An 18842-nucleotide genomic window follows, 5' to 3' on the forward strand; every position below is an offset into this window, starting at 1 on the left:
AGAAAACGGGACATGAAGCAGATATTTTGATTAAACAAAGGAATGGTGGAGGGCAAGGAAAAGGTGCAAGAGATGAGCTTGGGGGTGCAGAGAACACAGGCCAACATGGTGCCGTTTTCAACCATGAAGTTTTCAGGAGATTTTTGAATGCCACTCATCAAACAACGTTCTTTTATTGGTGTAACTCTGTTGACTTCAGTTGACCTACACCAGGTCCAGTGTTGTCTGCTTAACTCTGGCTCTCCAGCTTCTTCATCTTGCAAATGGCTTTGTGAGAAAGACAGCCTTTCGTGGGCCCCCCCTGTTTTCTCCCCTCCCCTCTCTCCACACACCCCTGCGGGTTGACTTGCCAGGTGCTCCATTCTGCAGGCCACAGGAGGGCTTTATGGACCACCATCCTCCATGGGCCCGTGTCTTAGCAACACGGGGTCTCCTACAGAATCCTCTTGAGTTTGAGAGAGATGGAGGTTCAGCAGTTTAAATAAGGGGAGACTCACCATTTTCTATGGGAGCCCATAAGATGCTGACTGAAAGAGAGAGGGGTTTGATCCTGCATAGTGTCTTACAGCAATGGTCCAAAATAATGCAGTCAGGTTCGCATAAGCTGCCATGCTTGTAGACCCATTTACCGCCAAATCCTGTTGTACTTAGTGGGTGAAGTTGCTACCGCAGTCGGTTTCTCCGTGTCGGCCTAACTCTGCTCAACAGCAAAATTCCTATTGATTGCAATAGGAGTAGGTAGGTCACTGCTAAGCGATTTGGAAAATCCCACCTCTAGGTTTATTTTAATAAGGTTGCTCTCCATACAGTGTCTAACCGAAGTGAGGGAGCAGGAATGACAAATGCTCAGGAATTGACTGCAATAGCAACGTCTCCACGTTCCCTGCCGTTGAACGTGCAGGTAACATGGTAGGGTGAGGGCTGCCGTGTCCTCCAGGCCTGTGTGGCTTTAGCTCCCGTGACACCTGGGATGGGATTTCTAGCGGGGGGAGGGGTGTCTGGTGTGAGCACAGCTCCCCATCTCGGATGAAATTAAAATCCACATTTTTAACAGGGAATGTTAACCAATCATTGGGCCAGTTGCCAAAGGAGGGGCTAACTTCTCTATCGCTTAGGGCTTGTCTATTGCAGCTAATGGCAAGCCAGGTGGTGTGTCTACACCGCACCAGCATGTCGGCCACTAACTTGCCATGTGGTCATTGCTACAGTGCAATAAACGTCCCAGAGTGCGGCTTAGCGTACTAGGAGCTGGTTTCAGGACTCTCTTTGCACGGTAGCTGTGTCCCCATGGCGAGTTACTGCCCGGCAACCTGGTGCACTGTAGAGTCACAGGCTGGCTTGCCATGCTTTAATTGGCTGCAATAGACAAGCCCTAAATGATAGAGAAGTTAGCCCCTCTTTGGCAACTGGCCCAATGATTGATTAACATTCTCTATTAAAAATGTGGATTTTAATTTCATCTAAGATGGGGAGCTGTGCTCACACCAGTGCACAGTCTCGCTTTTTCCCCTCTAGACAAGGCCTTAGTCTTTAAATTAAGGCTCTGGTTGACTGGTCAAGTTGTTTGGCCTCGAGGCAGGAATTACTGGGTGAAATTCTCTGACCGGGAGCGTCGGACTAGATATGTTGTACTGATCCTTCCTGGCCTTCCTGCCTGAGCTGCTTGGCACAGAATGCATCCCTGGCTGGTTTGTGACTAGCCCCTTAGGGTTTGTTTTTCTAGCGCATGAGAATGAACTGGAGGCTTTAAAAAGTTAAGCAAAAGGTGAAAAGAAAAGAAAAAAGCCCAGTGATTTTCTTTTCAGGATAATTAGCCATCTGCTGCCAGCTTGTTCTGTAAAGACCCCACCCTCAGCACTGATGCCCTGTGCAAGCCAAGCCATGTGGCCTCTTGTGTTCTGATCCCCGTGGCCTAGTGTTACCAGCTGACTGTCCCTGATTCTCTCTTCTCATTGAGCGAGAACACACCTGGTGAAACAGGCCATGACTCCTGTAGGCTCCAACGTCTCTGCTTTCTTGGATACACAACGCTTGCTAGGGAGGGCTTTCCTGGGGCAGCCCAAGTCCATGGCTGGCTTGGAGAGTCACGGAGGTGCCAAGAGATAGAATCCTGCTCAGTGCTTGTGTGGCAGACTTGGCCGTGGGTGCTCGGGGTGAGTCTGGAGGGAGAAAACGCTCTGCCTCACAGCTTCTGTCTTCTCTGTGTCTCCCCCGATAGGGCAGTAGGTGCGGAACTGCCATATCCTCTGCAGTAACATGCCTCCCGCAGATTTCATCTTTATGGCTCTGGGTGTATTATGAGGGCAGTATTTCGGAGGTTCTGACAGTGATGTTTGTCTTGTATGCTGCAGTCATAAGGGCGCTTACCCTTTAATGTTTCCAAGGTTTTGTGTGTGTGTGTGTGTGTGTGTGTGTGTGTGTGTGTGTGTGTTTAAACTAAGCAGTCACATAGCATTTACAAAGCAGGGTAAGTTTCATGATTCCTATTTTACTGATGGGGAAACTGAGTCACAGAAAGGAGATGTGAGTTGCCCAACGAGAGGCATCATTATTTATTAGTTGTATTGTGGTCATGTCTAGGAGCCCCAGGCATGAACCAGGTCCCCACTGTGCTAGGCGCTGTACACAACACACCAAGAACATGGTCTCTGTCCGAAAGAGCTTACAATCTAAGACGAGACAACAGGTAGATGCAGAGAGATGGGCAGAGCAGGACACAATGTTGATATAGTGAACTCAGTGACGGAGCTGGGTTACATATGGATGATCCTGGCTCCCAGCCCTGTGCTCTGTCTCCTAGGCCATGCTACCTTGTTTTTTCCCCCTTCTTGGGGGTGTTTGAATGGACCCTTTATAGCTTCCCAGAATCCTCCTTGACTCAGGAGACCTCAGCAAAAAACAGTGCAAGTTCTGCTTGCCTATGAAGGACAAGCGCATGGAGCAGGAGCGGATGGGAAAGATCTGTAGCTTGCAGATGGCCCCTGGAGCATGCAGGCAACCCTTCTCTGCAGCCTTGTTTCTTGGGGGATGGGGTGGGGGGGCACCGAGGGAAGCTCCATGCTGATAATGTACTGAAAGTAAATGAAATTAAATAAGCAAACTAGCGCTCGCTGCTCCTGCCTTTCCCCCTGGGTAATTCAATTCAAACACTCATACTGATGGGATCTCACAGGGGCTGCCTGCGTCACCCCGCTGGGGTCTGGAATCTTAACGTCTAAATAAAAGTTTCACTCGAGCATTTTTTATACGCCTGCCAGCGGGATCAGTGAGCTGGCATCAGGCACGCTAATGTAATATTCATACTTGCGGGGTCCCCCTGTGTACTAGGCAGTGTCAGCCCATTTTCATAATTATAAATGTCCCATAAAATGACATTTAGATTTGCATTAATGAAAGGGACCTGGATTCCGATTAAAAACAAACCAAAATGCTTATTGTGTCTTTTTTTTTCCGCCCCCCCCTACAGTCGGAAGTTCAGCATCTCAAAACGAAAAGCAAGTGGTGTGTCTGTAACAAAAGTTCTGCTCCCTGTGTGGGTGGGGAGCAGTGATGCCAGGCGGGTGGCCCCTGCACCAGGGTTCTCAGCAACCCCTGTCTCTTGGAAAGTCGTGGATTCTGATCCGAACTGCTCAGCTGGCCCTATGTCAATAATGGGGCCTCCTGCAGCAAAACCCCATGTCCCGCTTTAGGAACGTAGGAATTGCTGTAGTGGGTCAGACCAGTCCAGGGTCCTGCGACTGTCAGTGCCTGATACCATCTGCTTCAGAGGAAAGTACCAAATTTCCACCGGACACCAAATAGCTATCGGTCCAGTTTTGCCCTGAAGCTTATATCCCTTCCAAACAGATGTCCCTTCTTGGTTTTGAATCCTGCTGCGCTCTTGGCCTCAGCAATATCTTGCTGCAGTGAGTTCCACAGGTTAATGCAGGAAAAGCCTTTGCTTTAATCTGGTTTTAATTTGCTGCCTTTCAGTTTCATGGGGAAAGGCCAGGCCTACTGAACAGGGGTGAAATTCACCCTGGCCAGAGGGCCAACGTGAGGCCGATGCACCACTCTAGCCTCCAAACTAGAATTTAAGCGATGGGTCTCTCCCCAGAGGTGAGCTTCACCCTAGGACCCAGATCCTCACCTGGTATAAATTGACCTCAGTGGCGTGATGGATCTGCCCCTGTGGATGGCTCTGATTCCCAGGTAATAACAAGCACAGAGGGGGGTGCCCACGTAGGGGGGCCGTTTGTACAAAAACGGACTTTGTGCCTTTGGGGCTACTCTCGTGTCTGGCGTTCGCGCCGAGAGATGTGGGCAGGGATTTATAGCAGCCCCAGAGTTTGCAAACTATAAAACACAAAAATGAAAAGAGTCTGCAAAGGAGGGAGCTGACACGAGGGATGGATTGAGCCGGGAGAGAGACACGCTAAGAAAACAGGAGCAACCCTTCTGGTCTGGGATTCTGGGAAGTTACTCATACTTAAAAGGCTGCCAAGCTCAGGCACTGGAGAGATGATTAGTGGCGTTCAGTGAGTGATTTCTTCTTCTGTTTCAGCACAAATTATTAAGACACAAAGCGGCAGGGTGGGCCGCTCTCAGTGGCAGGCCCTGGGCTGTGGAATTCCAGGCTGGATTTTGGGGATGAGGTGCAATCCAGTCAGTTTTACAATGCGCTGCAAAGCCAGCCTCCCCTCCCTAAGTCTTGCAACCCACGAGGGGTTTGGCCTGGATTCCAGAGTCGCCGGACGAGGGTCTCCGGCCCGAAATATGCAGGAGGTCAATCTAGATGATCCCGATTGTCCCTTCTGGCCTCAAAGTCTGGGAATAACGAGCCTGATCCTGCCAGGTGGCAAAAGCCTCCTACAACTTGCTGACACCCCCGGAGCTCTCACTGGGGGCCAGGGGCTTAGCCCCCAGAACCAGCCTTAGCCTTTTGGGGTGGAGGAAAAGGATCCTGAGCTGCTGAAGCCTGCTGTGGGGGGGCACTGACCCCCACAGCTGTGAGCTGTGGCCCATGACTAGCTGCTCACAGACGATCCATTCTAGCCAAGACCTTCTGTGCATGGAAGAGGGCTGTAAGGGGAGCTCATGGCTGAGAGTCACCCCAATATTTCTAGATCTCAAGGCAGGTGAAGCATGCAGCTACAGTATTCATGGACCCCAAGTGCCATCTCTTTCTGCAGAGCATGGGGCTGGACCCAGGGTGTCCTCAGCGTGGCTAGTGGGCCTGATTCTCTTCTTGCCAGGGCCTAGCCCAGAGCCTGATGGAAGGACTCCTGCTGACTCCAGTGGGCTTTGGATCAGGCCCTAAATGAGTGACATCCCTGTAGTCAAAGCGGATGCTTCACTGGTGCCCGACTCCTTGTGCAGACACTGACGCCAGGGCAAAGTAGCTGCGCAAAGTGCAGGGCAAAGAGAGCTCGTTGGTGTGAAAGCAAGAGGACCCAAAAGAGAGCACCCTGCTTAAGATAGCAATGGAGATGACAGGAAAGGTGCCGTCTGGGATCCTGCTGGAGAGGCTCAGGACTTTGTGTGGGGGTGCTTTGAAACAACAGGATCGGGCACAATAAAAGCACATGAGATGGAAGGAGCTGAGTGGCAAACCTAACGCAGGGGGTGGGTTGCGTGAATCGTAGACGTGGCTATCGACACTGGTGTACGGGGTTAGCATGGGTGTTGTGCAGTATATTGCTAGGTCAGAATGAGCTGTTGTGTCTACAGCTGCTCCTGGAGTCCTGCAATATTCTCCCTTCGCACTTCCTTTGTTTTCTACCTGTAAAATTCTCCCTGCAGACTTGGTGGTGTTCTGTGTGTTACCGTGTTGCTCCTGCTTTCTGCCCCCGTCCCTCCGCCTCCCTCATGTACGGTGACATTAAAAAGCCCAAGTGATGGCAGATGGATGGACATCTCAATAACCTCAATAAAGTTTGGTCTAACAAGGTTCGTTGTGAGCCTAGTTCTCAGACCAGCCTCCTACGGATAAAAGCTGATGTCAGTGCTGGGATGCCTCATAGTTTGAAAAAGATCTGTTGACCCTTCTAGTGGGCTGGAGTATCCAATTTGGGTGTGATGTGTATGGAAGGGTTCACAGAGGTTATGCATGTGTGTTCATGCACATTGGTTGCATACATGTTTGGCCATGCACTGTGTGTCTATGGTCATGCCTGGTCGAAGCGGAGCGCAGCCCGCAGATAGGAAATCTTCTGTGTATTTCACAAGACTTTGGTTTGATCTCTTTAGGATCAGAGGACAGCATACAGAAACCTGCCCAAGATCTGGGGACTGTTTTGAAGCAAGGCTACTTGGAGAAGAGGTCCAGAGGTAACAGTCAAATAAACCGGTTTAAGGTGACCTGCAAAGCAGGGTGGGTGGGGTTATGCCCCTTTATTTATGCTTCTTAATGATGATATATAAATAAGTCTGAGAGTGGGTGGTGGTTGTGGTTGAGGGAGTGAAAAAGGTTTATTTGCTGCTTGTCTATTACTTTGCAAATTCAAATCTTGTCTCTGTGGATGACTGGAGAACTGAATAGGTTCGTGACAGCAGGAATACCAAGATGACACCTGATAAACCAAAACGGAAAGACTTTTTAGTCAGGTGATTTAAAATACCATCAGTGGGAATTTGAAAAGCATCCAAGTGATTTAGGGACTCAAGTCCAATTGAAAGTCAATGGACTTGTGCACCTAAATCACTTGGGCATTTCCGAAAAGCCCAGTCGTTACTCCCTGTTAATACCTACTGTATTTAACTAAAGTGCGTGGGAGGAAAGCTCTCTTCGTTAAAGATTCAACACCACTTAAGAGCCAGGAGAAGTCTCCACTGTAGTGTGAGTCATGCAAGGAGCTCTCCAACAAAAATAAGATTTGAACTCTTAATTATTCTCAAGGTGAAGAACAAGCAGGAAAAAAAAATCTTTTCTGCAGGGTGGGGTGTCTGGTTTTGTTTATGCATCATAAATAACAAAGGGTGCAACTTTTGCAGGTCGTCATTCTGCTCAAAGAGCAAAACCCAGAAATGGGATTAAACGTTGAGGCCTTGTCCTCACTAGGAAAAAAGGTGAATTCTTCACTCAGGTTAGATCCCGCGGAGTGAAATGTTAGGGAAGATGAGTCATTTGTAGCTTTCACACATGTCAGCAGATCGAGGAACAGATGGTGCGGGAGGCTAAGGTTTGCTTTGCCTTGCTAATCCCTGTGAAAGCTACAAATTGCATGTCTTCACTAGCTTTTACCTCATGTTATTTACCATGTGTTAGCAAAACTGGGTTAAGAACACACCTTTTTTTTCATAGTGAAGACATGCCCGCGGGGGTCAAAGGCGTGGGGCAGAGTCTTGGGCCATCAGCACCATATCTAGCGCTCAGTTCTGAGAGTTGATTCCAGCCCAACTGATGCTATGGGGAAACCTGTGGGATTATGCAGGGACGGAGGGCTTATACTGACTATAAATACACAAAAGAGATCATGAGACCTTTTCCACAGTGCCCTTAACCCCCGCTTTGTTTCCTGTTTCCCCACAGACCATGGTTTCTTTGGCTCAGAGTGGCAGAAGCGATGGTGTGTCCTCAACAAAAGGACCTTTCTGTACTATGCAAATGAAAAAAGTAAGTGGCAAAGCACCTGCCTTGTGTTCTCCAAGGGGCGGGGAGCTCAAGTGGGCTGGGACCAGACGGGGCAAGCCCTTGTTTAATGCTAATGCCTCATGGGGAGATAGTTCCAGAGCATTCTCTCTTGAAGTCCGTGGGACTTCAGGGGATAAATTTGGCTCCAGCGAATTGGATTCATTCCTTAGTTTGTTCTGTTGAATCCTGCATCCGATGAAGTGAGCTGTAACTAATAAATTTGTTAGTCTCTAAGGTGCCACAAGTACTCCTTTTCTTTTTGAGAATACAGACTAACACGGCTACTACTCTGAAACCTGTCATTTTCTGTTATTCGTGTTACAATATTGCCTAGAGGTTCTATTACGCTAGATGCTGGCTGGCTTATGCCTTGCAGGAAGGTTGATATCCCTTGTTTTTCATCCCCTCTTATGTAGCTGTGAATGTTCTCATTAGCCATACAAATCATTAATCTTTGGAGTTAGGTTTAACCCTGCTAAGCTCTTAGCCTCAGTGATGTTGTGTTCCAGCGAGTTCCACAGGTTAATGATTATGCCTATGCACCAATTTCCTCCTCTTCGTTTTGCCCCAAAACAAGGTATCAGCTGCCATTTTCAAAGGTGCCTAAGGGATTTGGATGCTCAGTTCTTCTTACGACTCATAGCTCAGTCCTGGTTTCCTTAAGAGTCCATTGCTTCCTGCTGTCTGTTGGTTTCGCACTTGAAGCTCCCGCTTTTCATTTCACATGGCTGGTAAATAATTATGATGTGCCAGAGGGTGATTGATGCCAGATGGGGCATCAGCAGCAGGCACTTTTAGAAAGAACTTGGCTTTGTTTTATTTCAATATACTTATTGATAAAGAATAAGAGAAGAGAAACACAGGACTGGAACTGTGTAAATAAAATGCTGAACCAAGTTTTCCATTAAGCATCACCTGGGCTTTAACTCCCCCAAGTGACTGTATATAATCCATGTGTCAGTGTATATAAATATTTTGCAGTTATGCTCCATCAGGTACAGATAAACACATAGCTAATACCTCCAGCAGAGTTTGGCACGGCTAGATATATGGGCTTCGTTATACAGTTCCGCCCATCCAGAAACCCTGCATGCCGACAGCTTTAACGCACGCGCAAACATGCATCATATTCTTCGTTTTATGATGACTATTTCCCTGTTAGGACAAATTGAAAATCCGCTGACTCTCACTGACAGCAATGATTTTGTCCTTCTCTAGCACTCTTCTTCTGAGGATCTCAGAGCACGGTAACAAGATTAAGCTTTGCAACCCCCGTCACCCAAGGGGGTCGATATTTTTTTTAAGTGACATTATTAAAGGCACAAGACTAAACTATTCCAATGCATAGGAAAGATAAGAAGTAAGGTAAGAGGCCACTCTGGCCTAACCAGATCTTCAACGACTTGAAACTCAAAAAAAGAATCCTACAACAAGTGGAAACTAGGTCAGATTGCAAAGGATGAATATAAAAAACCAAAGCAACATGTAGGGACAAAACTAGATAGGCCAAGGCACAAAATGAGATTAAACTAGCTAGCGACATAAAGGAGAAACATTTTACAGTAAGAAAGAAGAGGAAGACCAATCACAGGGTCGACCCTATAATCAGTGAGGGGGGAAAGACAATAACAGAAAATGCAGCAATGGCCACCGTGTTAAAGGCCGTTTTTGTTTGTTTTCACCAAAAAAGTTAACAGTGATTGCCAACTAACATAGCCTAACAGGTGCTGACTTCCTCTCTACCAGGGGGGTGCTTGACCTCCCCCCACTCCACCCCTTCCTCCAAGCCCCTGTCCCGCCTTTTCCCACCCCCACTCCACCCCTTTCCCCAAGCTCCCGCCCCGCCTCTTTCTGGCCCTGCCCCCACTCCACCCCTTCCCCCAAGGCCCCACCCCCACCTGCTTCATCCTGCCCCCCCCCGAGCGCACCCCATCCATGCCCCTCCCTCTCCTTCCCAGCACCACCTGCACCTGCGGAACAGCGCTGGAAGGGTGGGGGAGGAATTGATCAGTGGGGCCGGGCCACTGGCAGGTGGGAGGCGCTGGGGGGAGAGGGAGGAACTTGGCTGCTGATGGATGCTAAGCACCCGCTAATTTTTTTCCACGGGTGCTCCAGCCCTGGCGCCTATGAACATCAATGTCAGTGGGGAGGATCTGAGGCTAAAACAGGAAAATAACACATTAAGAATTACTTAAACAAGTGAGATGTCTTCAAGTCAGCAGGGCCTGATTAAATATATCCCAGACTACTTAAGGATCTGGCTGAAGAGATCTCTGAACCATTAGCTATTATCTTTGAGGACTCGTGGGGTGGATGGGAAAGATTCCAGAGGACAGGAAAAGGGCAAATATAGCACCTATCTATAAAAAGGGGAATAGGGACAACACAGGGTATTGTAGACCAGTCAGCTTCACTTTGGTACCCAGAAAGATATGGAGCATATAATCCAACAATCCATTTCTAAACACCTAGAAGAAAATACAGTGATAAGTAACAGCATGGATTTGTCAAGAACAAATCATGTCAAACCAACCTAATATCCTTCTTTTGACAGGGTAACAAGACTTGTGCATAGGTGGGGAAGCAGTAGATAGATTACATCTCAGTTGTAGTAAGGCTGTTGATTTTGCCTCATGTGACCTTCTCCTAAACGAACTAGAGAAATACAGCCGAGATGAATCTATTGTATGGTGGGTGCACAGCTGGTTGGAAAAGTGACCTCAGAGAGTAGTTCTCAATGGTTCACAATCAAGATGGAAGGGCGTATCGAGTAGGGTCCTGCGGGGATCTGTCCTGGTCTGGTTCTATTCAATATCTTCAGAAATAATTTGGATAATGCCAAAGACGGTACATTTGTCAAGTTTGCGGATGATACCAAACTGGGTGAGGTTGCAAGCGCTTTGGAGGATGGGATGAGAGTTCAAAATAATCTTTACAAACCGGAAAAATGATCTGAAATAAATAGGATGAAATTCAATAAGGACAAGTGCCAAGTACTCCACTCAGGAAGGAACAATCAGTTGCACAAATACAAATACAATGCAATACAAATACAGAATGGGAAATGACTGCCTAGGATGGAGTACTGTAGAAAAGGATCTGGGGGTTATAGTGGATCATAGACTAAATGTGAGTCGTCAATGTAAGACTGTTGGGCCAAAAAAAAAAAAAAGGTAACGTGCTTCTGGGATATATTATCAGGGGTGTTGTAAACAAGACACAGGAAGTAATACTCCCACTCGGCTCAGCACTGGTAAGGCCTCCACTGGAGTATTGTGTCCAGTTCTGAGCACCATGTTTTGGGAAGGATGTGAGCAAACTGGAGAAAGTCCAGAGGAAAGCAACAAAAATGATTAAAGGTCTAGAAAACATGACCTACGAGGAAAGATTAAAAAAAGTGGGTTTGTTTAGTCTGGAGAAGAGAAGACTGAGGGTGGACATAAGTCTTCTAATACCTAAAAGATTGTTAAAAGAGCAGGGTGATCAATTGTTCTCCTTAACCACTGAGGACAGGACAAGAAGCAATGGGCTTGAATTGCAGCAAGGGAGATTTAGGTTGGACATTAGGTAAAACTTCCTTACAGTTAGGGTAGTTAAGCCCTGGAATAAATTACCTAGGGAGATTGTAGAATCTCTATCATTGAAGGTTTTTAAGGACAGGTCACACAAACACCTGTGAGGAATGGTCTAGAGATAATACATGGTCCTGCCTCAGTGCAGTGGACTGAACTAGATGACTCCTCGAGGTCCCTTCCAGTCCTACATTGCTCTGATACTATGTATCACCACCCTCATTTTACAGATGGAGAAACTGAGGCACAGACAGGTGGCATGACTTGTCCAAGACCTCCTTGCAAATCAGTAGCAGAACCAGGAATAAAACTCCCAGTCTTCTCCTGTATCCACTAGATGTGCTCTCTCCCTTGATGCAAAAAGGAACCAGCTCGATGCCAGTTATAATAAGGACATGACGGGCTGGATCTGCAGCTGGTGTATATTTGGCAAAGTTCTGTTGACATCAGTGAGCTACGTCAGTTCGCCCCAGCTGAGGATCTGATCCAATATGTGCACAGGTCTGCATGTCTACAAGCTTCCAGAGGCAAATTGGCAAAGGCCTCGCTAAATAGTTTCTTCTTTCTCTTCGTAGGCACCAAGCCGTTAATCCTCTACCAGCAGCAGAATAATCATTTGTTTCATATTTCCCCAAGTACACACAGGTCTCTGCTTCATTACAGGCAGCTCATCTTGTGTGTCCGTGTGACCCAACAACCTTTCCTTTGCTGTTACAGTCCCACGAGGGCTGTTAGAAGGGCCTCCGCTTTGCTGGTCCTTCACCTAACAAGGAAAATGCTAAAACCCTTCCTTCTCCTGGGGATACAAATGCTCACACCAGGGGGCTTAGGAGTTTTTTGCCCATTTCCCAGTGAACTTTCTGAGACCCCTTGGGCAGGTCACGGCTCTGTGCCTCAGTTTCCCCATCTGTGAAGCATTGTGAGCTCCTTCAAGGAAAGGTGCTGCAGCCATACAAAGCCAATATTATTATTTATCATTGCAGGCAAGCAACCAAAAGGGACTTTTCCCATTGAGTACTACAGCGCCCAGCTGGCTTTCCACCTGCGCAAAGACTCCCGAAGAGAATGCTGTTTCAAACTCATGAGCCCTGGCAAACGCAGCTATGAGGTAGGATCAATAGAAGAAATGGTCCTATTTCTGTGCTCTCTGAGCCCCAACCGCTTGAGCCTGAGAACGCTGCGTGTATCATACCATGGCATGCACCTGGCATGTTGCTATTTACTGTACGGTCTGCATGGCCTGCTGTGTCTGAATCTCTGAGTGGGGTGAGACCTTTTTCCATGTCATCATCCCCCAAACCCAAATCTGTGGCCAGAGAAACAAGGCCGGAAGGTTTTGGTGCCCCTCATTCTTGAATGCTCATCTTGATGCGAACCTTTCCAAGTGTCCCATTGTGACCTGCTGCACGGTGTTCAATCGGACCTACTTTGACCAGACTGACAATCGGCAGCAACACTGACTTCCGTTGCCAATTGGATAGTCTGATTCTCCACAGCCCTGCATCTTGTATGGGCCTTTATACCAGTACAAAGCAGGTGTAAAACACAGCCAGAACCGAGCACTTTGCCCTCATCTGACCCAGCAGTAAATGAGAATGCAAGCTGCAAAGCAACAGAGAAATTGGGTCTGGAGTTGCGGTTCAGACTCAATAATAACCCCACTTGACATGTTTTTATCTGATGAGTCCAAATCATTTGACTCATGAATTAGGCCTGACAACCTTCTCCGCGGTAGGTCAGCGGCATTGTCCCCATTTTACAGATGGGGAAACGGCGGCATAGAGAGGTGACCCAAGGTCACCCAGTGGGTGAGGGGCAGAGCCAGGAAAAGAACCCAGGAGTCCTGGATCCCAGGCCTCTGCTCTAGGAGCTTGTCTACATGACCTCTGCTTAAGACATTAATGACATAACAAATGAATTCCCTCCCTAGTTTACAGCTTCCAGTCCTGCGGAGGCTAAAGACTGGGTGGATCAGATCCAGTTTCTGTTAAAGGGTGAGTAGCTATGGGGGAGTGCTATAGCCAATGTGCTTGACTTTACAGTTCATTCAGACAGTCCAGGGCCATTATCTGCAGACAGCTTTGCATGTCTTTAGCTGCCTCCATCCCTGGATCTCAAAGAATTCCCCAAATATTGATGAATTAGACCTCACAGCCCCCAAGGTGGGTATCTATATTGTTGTTATCCCCATTATACAGATGGAAAAATCAGGAGAGGTCTAAGGTCAGAGGGCAAGTCAGTGTCAGACCTGGGAAAAGAACCCAGGAATCCTGATTCCCAGTCCCCAGCTCTAAAACCAGACAATATTCCCCCTCAGAGCGCTTGGTCCAGTGCTTTTACCACTAGCAAATCCTTCCACTCTGCTTCTCCTCCTGGCACTGATGCCCTTAAACTCTTCTCTGCAATAAATGAAGGCGCCCAAATGAATAGAAAAGCAGGATGTGGCCGTGGCAGCCCATTGGCGCGGGGCGAAGAATACGGGGGGTTAAAACCTAATTCATGGGTTGCTGAATGGCTGTTCTAATGGCACCCTCTGCTGGCCAGTCCGGGGGGTTGGCACTGACCGTGGGGTGTGGGAGCTATAATCAAATATGATAGAGAGAGAGAGAGATGCAGTCATCCCTGAGCAGAGCGGGCTATTGACCATATCCAGTTGTCCCACAATCAGCTAGCCCAGCCGAACGTACGAGGAGGGAGACTGAAGTATGGGGGAAAGGGCCCAGTCATCCAGCATTGCTTACTGGACTGTGAGCTTTTGTTGGGGGAGAGAAAGATGCTGTTGTTGTTTGAAGGACAAGGGCTGCCAGTTTCACTCTATACCTCTGCTACCAAGAGAACCAACCACTGTGAAGTTTTTATTTTATTTATTTATTTATTTTATTTGCAAGAAGCTTGAGTAGAACTTGAAAAACAAGAGTGGGCCTGTTCTGGGTTCATGCATGTGACTTGCCGCTAAGGGCCAGATTCTGAGCTCAGTGTTACTGGTGGAAATCTGGAGTCACTTCTCTGACTTCATGGATGTTACTTCAGATTTACACCAGCACAGCTGAGACCAGAAGCTAGCCTGAGATGTGCAAACCTCCTAAAGAGGAAAGGCAGCTTTAGTGCACCCTATGCTACAACACTTTTCAGTCTGTCTGTTAATACCTTGGCCCTGCTGGCAAATCAGTTCCGTTACATGGTCTGCGACAAGTCCAGTGACTACGTTTCCTTGCCTTGGTGCTCCGCTGAGGTCAGTCTCCCTGCAGAGTGTTCTCTGGGGGGTGGGGGCAGTAAGAAACCTTTCATCCTATTTTCCTGCTTGAAAAGAAACATAGCTTTGCACCCTGGAGACTTCCTCGCCTTCCCCAGGGTTTCTCATTCCCCTTTCCGATCCTCATCCCATCTGCTCCTAACCCATGTGTTAGGCCAGACACCTATGGACCATAAAAAGGGGCGCCATCCCCCCAGTTCTGTGTTGTTGCAGAACAGGATTAATGATGAGCACTGTGGGATGTTAGCCTGACATTTTTGGTAGATTTCAGCCCATGACAGAAGCGCCAGGATTTAATGCAGTGATTTTTGTTTTCCTTTGATTCCTTCTTTCCTTTTTCATTGTCCCTCCTGCCAGACATGAGCTCCCTCACCATCCCGTACGATGAGGATGAGGAAGAGGAAGAAGCTTATGATGACATCGACGGCTTTGGCTCTCCAAATGCACAATCCCGCAATACGCTCAACTTGAAGGAGGAGGAGGTGGCAGTGGCCAGTGGGGAGGAGGAAGAGGACATCTATGAGGTTCTACCAGGTGAGCAGCCAAGCGATCGGGTGAAGAAAAGCCCTGGCCGCTCGCAATGGGCTATAGACGCAGCAGAGGGGTATTTACATCCCCTCAACAAACCACTTTCTTTGGAATAAAAAAGGTTGGTTCATGGGAACGTTTCTACTGAATATATAATGTGTTCTGACCTATGTGGCTTTTCCCAACTGTGTTCAGCTTGGTCCACCACGGACCATGAGAGTTAAGCTGCTTCTCTCCCAGTGCAGTGGCTTCTCTGTGACTTGGAGTCTCTTAAATCAAGGTCAGGTTTGTGTCTGAAACATTTGCTCTAATTTAACCCACTCATTGCTGGGCTCAAAGCAGGAGTCTCTGGCCTGCATTCTGTAGGATGATCACAATGGTCCCTCCTAGCAGGCTTCGGATCTGTAATTGTGAGGCAGCTTCTGGTCTGACAAGGGACAATATATAGTGAAACTTGCCAAAGGTGCAACGCGCATGGGCATGAACCAAGCTGTAGTGGCCGGTTGAGGGACTCGGGAGCAGCCCTGCGAGTGCAAAGTCATACAGTTCAGAAGGGCTTTTGCCAGGAACAGAAAAGGAATGGAGTTTTAGAACTTAGTAAGTAATCTAGCTAGATACGTGTTAGCTTCTGTTTTGTTTAAATGGCTGATAAAATAAGCTGTGCTGAATGGAATGTATATTCCTGTTTTTGTGTCTTAAGGTTTTGCCTAGAGGGATTCTCTGTTTTGAATCTGATTACCCTGTAAGGTATTTACCATCCTGATTTTACAGAGGTGATTCTGTTACTTTTTCTTCAATTAAAATTCTTCTTTTAAGAACCTGATTGCTTTTTCATTGTTCTTAAGATCCAAGGGTGAGGATTTTTATCAAGCCTTCCCCAGGAAAGGGGGCATAGGGTTTGGGAGGATTTTGGGGAGAAAGACGTTTCCAAGCGGGCTCTTTCCCTGTTATATATTTGTTTAGACGCTTGGTGATGGCAGCAATAAAGTCCAAGGGCAAAAGGTAAAATAGTTTGTACCTCGGTGAAGTTTTAATCTAAGCTGGTAAAAATAAGCTTAGGGGGTTTTTCATGCAGGGTGCCCACATCTGTACCCTAGAGTTCAGAGTGGGGAAGGAACCTTGACATGAAAGCACAATGGGACCTGCCCCAGAGCCTGCTGTCAAGTGTGGCGAGGCCGAAGAGGTGGCAGTGCGGACCGTTATTCATTGGAGTTGATATGGCTGCGTTAGCATGTCCATTCACCGGAGGAGTCAGGCAGGCTTGTGCATCCTCACTTCTGCTATTAGCAAGGTAGCGAGAGAACAGCTCGCACCAGTGCATCTACACAAGCTGCCATCCATACCCCTGGCTGTGGTGGAGACGTACCCTGTGTTCTTCACGTAGCCCCATTGACGATTGTCCCTGCTCAGGGAACCAGACAGACTTTTAGAAGGATCCCAGGGTGAGAGGCTGCTTTACCACCACTGCTGATTTATGCCCTACCCTGCTTTGCTCCCGCTTCCTCTCCTCTTGTTCCGATTTCAAGGCGGCCTAGAGAAAGTTGGAAAATATTCTAGTCAGAAACAATTCTTCCATTGTCTTTTTTTATTCCTCCCCCCCGCCTCCCTGCTCCATCTTCCCCTTGGCTAGGGGCATTTGCATGAAAATTAGGTCCATGTTTCCTTTTATTTATTTTTGGAGCTTTGTATTTTTAGCGATTTAAAAATTAAATTAAATATGTCAGGAAGGTTCCACTAGGCAGCAATTAAGAGCCCAAGCTCTCAGGCATAAGGGACTGGGCTCAGCAGTTTGGCAGCAAGGTAGAGGTGGCTGCAGGTTGCAGGGCACTGCATAGATTCTGTTCCTCGCAGTGCCGCTGACTTGCTGCATAACCTTGGTTGAGCTGCTTCACTTCCCTCTGCCTCTGTTTTTCACGCCAACCTATTGTTTGTTTAGCCTGGAAGCTCTCTGGGGCAGAGGCTGTCTCGTGCTAGGTGTATGTGCAGAGCCAAGCACGACGGAGCCCTGATCGCAGTTGGAGCCTCTAGGCTCCAGGTGGTGTAACCAGAGGCGACGCATGGGGGCAGCATGCAGGGTCACATACCCCTGCCGATTTGCTACTTGGCTTGTATGAGCATGCTCAGTAACACTGCTGAAGCCGGCTGCCCCCCCCCACTCCCCGCTGCAGCTATCGACAGGCATGATAGCTGGTTGTAATTGTAACAGACACTATAACTACACATGTGCATCACTGCCAGGTTCCTGCCTGGAGTGCAGAAACGTTTGGGTCCAGGGTGTTGGTTTTGGCTGGACTTGGGTGCACAGGGGGCGAAATCCATCCTTACACGGAGGTCTTTGCCCCACTTAAACAACTGCAAAGCATTGTGGGATTGAGCAGCTCATGGGACAGGCAGAGAAATCACTGAGAACCATGGCACTAGGAAATGCCCTCGAGAATCCGGTGACCTTCACCGTGTGCATCGAGAAGCTGCTGCCGCAGCGTCTAAATCTGCCTGACCAGCCTTCGGCGGACCCTGCCCGATGGCCTAGCTGATTCTCTTTCCCTGGGACTTTGATCACTCTCTCGTCTGGGCAGGGAGATAACTCCACATAGGGCCAGGGGAAGATGCTAACCCCTCCCGTGTTGCTTACAGGATCTCGGATGGATGGGGGGAGGGATACACTGAGCTTTGTCCAGTGAGACCCAAGGCTTTTGCCACCCCTACCTCACCTTGTTGATGAGCATTTTCCTCGGCAGCTCCAAACAACATTCGTCATAGGCACCGACTCCGTGGGAGAAAAATAGTGGGTGCTCAGCAGCCACAGCTGTTTGTCAGGACTGCCGATCAGCTGTTTGGCAGCTGGGGGAGGCGCTTGTGGGAGGGCGGAGAGCAGCAGGCAGGCGGGGGCCTTAGGAGAGGGGTTGGAGCAGAGGCGGGAAGAGGCAGAGAGGGGGCAGGAAAAGGCAGAGCAAGGGTGGGGCCTTGGGGCAGAGAGGGGGTGGAGCACCCCCAGGGGAAAATAAAAGTCAGCACCTAGGGCATTCGTGATTGCAGGATAGGAGGGCAATACTGGTCTGTTTACAGTACCCACAACCAGCTCCAGATCAATGAACGGTGACAGTACAAAGGCAGGTTTCCGACTACGGGTGGGGGGACGAACAGCAGGAGCGGACGAACCTCGGAGCTGCAAGGATCAGATTGTTGTCCGAATGCCCCAAAGTAATAAAAAGAACTGGGGAGGGGAAATATGAGACCTATGATTGTCTGTCTGGAAATAGGTTGCTTTTCAAAACTTTCCCTGAGTTGGTAGCCGCTCTCCCAAGGAGCACTGTATCCACCGACTTCAAAATTATGGGCTCCGTTCTCTGCTGCCTTGCAGCTGGGTGGTGTCATTTACCAGGAGGATAAAGGTGACTGTGTGTATGTGTGGGGGTGACGGGCATTTAAAATGCCACCATACTGATCTAGGTAGCACTTTGCACGAGTGAGGGAAACCTGTGGACCAAATCCTCCATTGTCCTGCAGCCACCATAGTCAGCCATACCAGTGCAAAGTGGATGAAAAATGCTACTAAATTGGAATGGTAAAGGTTTGCACACACAATGTGCTGGTGTGAATAACCTCCCAGCCTGCAAGAAAGGAGAGAATCAGGGTCCAGGTTTCCTTGCATGTGCCTAAAATCATTAAACCTCTTTTCAGCCTTTCTGTTGCTCCCCGGAACAAAGGTTGGGCTGGTTGGCTTCCCCAGGCTAGGGCTAGGACTAGGGCTGGGACAGGGAGGTCTCCCTGGGCTGCTTGCTTTGCCATTTTTGCCTCCCTGAGCTTGGCCGATTAAACCAGGGGAAGCCAGTTTCACATCTGGTTTTCCTCCATCTCATTTTCTGGTAGCACAGTT

The 18842-nt window shown here is 48.4% G+C and overlaps 1 protein-coding gene across 1 annotated transcript in view; it reads left to right on the forward strand.

Annotated features, from left to right (window-relative positions):
* SKAP1 (src kinase associated phosphoprotein 1) overlaps window positions 1–18842 on the forward strand; it is a 229917-nt gene that overhangs the window by 170263 nt on the left and 40812 nt on the right. Inside the window, exons 5-9 of the mRNA XM_038385587.2 lie at window positions 6229–6309; window positions 7511–7594; window positions 12168–12292; window positions 13115–13178; window positions 14795–14971. Of these exons, the coding sequence (XP_038241515.1) occupies window positions 6229–6309; window positions 7511–7594; window positions 12168–12292; window positions 13115–13178; window positions 14795–14971 (531 nt within the window). The remainder of the gene's footprint in view (window positions 1–6228; window positions 6310–7510; window positions 7595–12167; window positions 12293–13114; window positions 13179–14794; window positions 14972–18842) is intronic.

This window comes from Dermochelys coriacea, chromosome 27 (genome assembly GCF_009764565.3).
Source record: "Dermochelys coriacea isolate rDerCor1 chromosome 27, rDerCor1.pri.v4, whole genome shotgun sequence".
Taxonomy (NCBI): Eukaryota; Metazoa; Chordata; order Testudines; family Dermochelyidae; genus Dermochelys; species Dermochelys coriacea.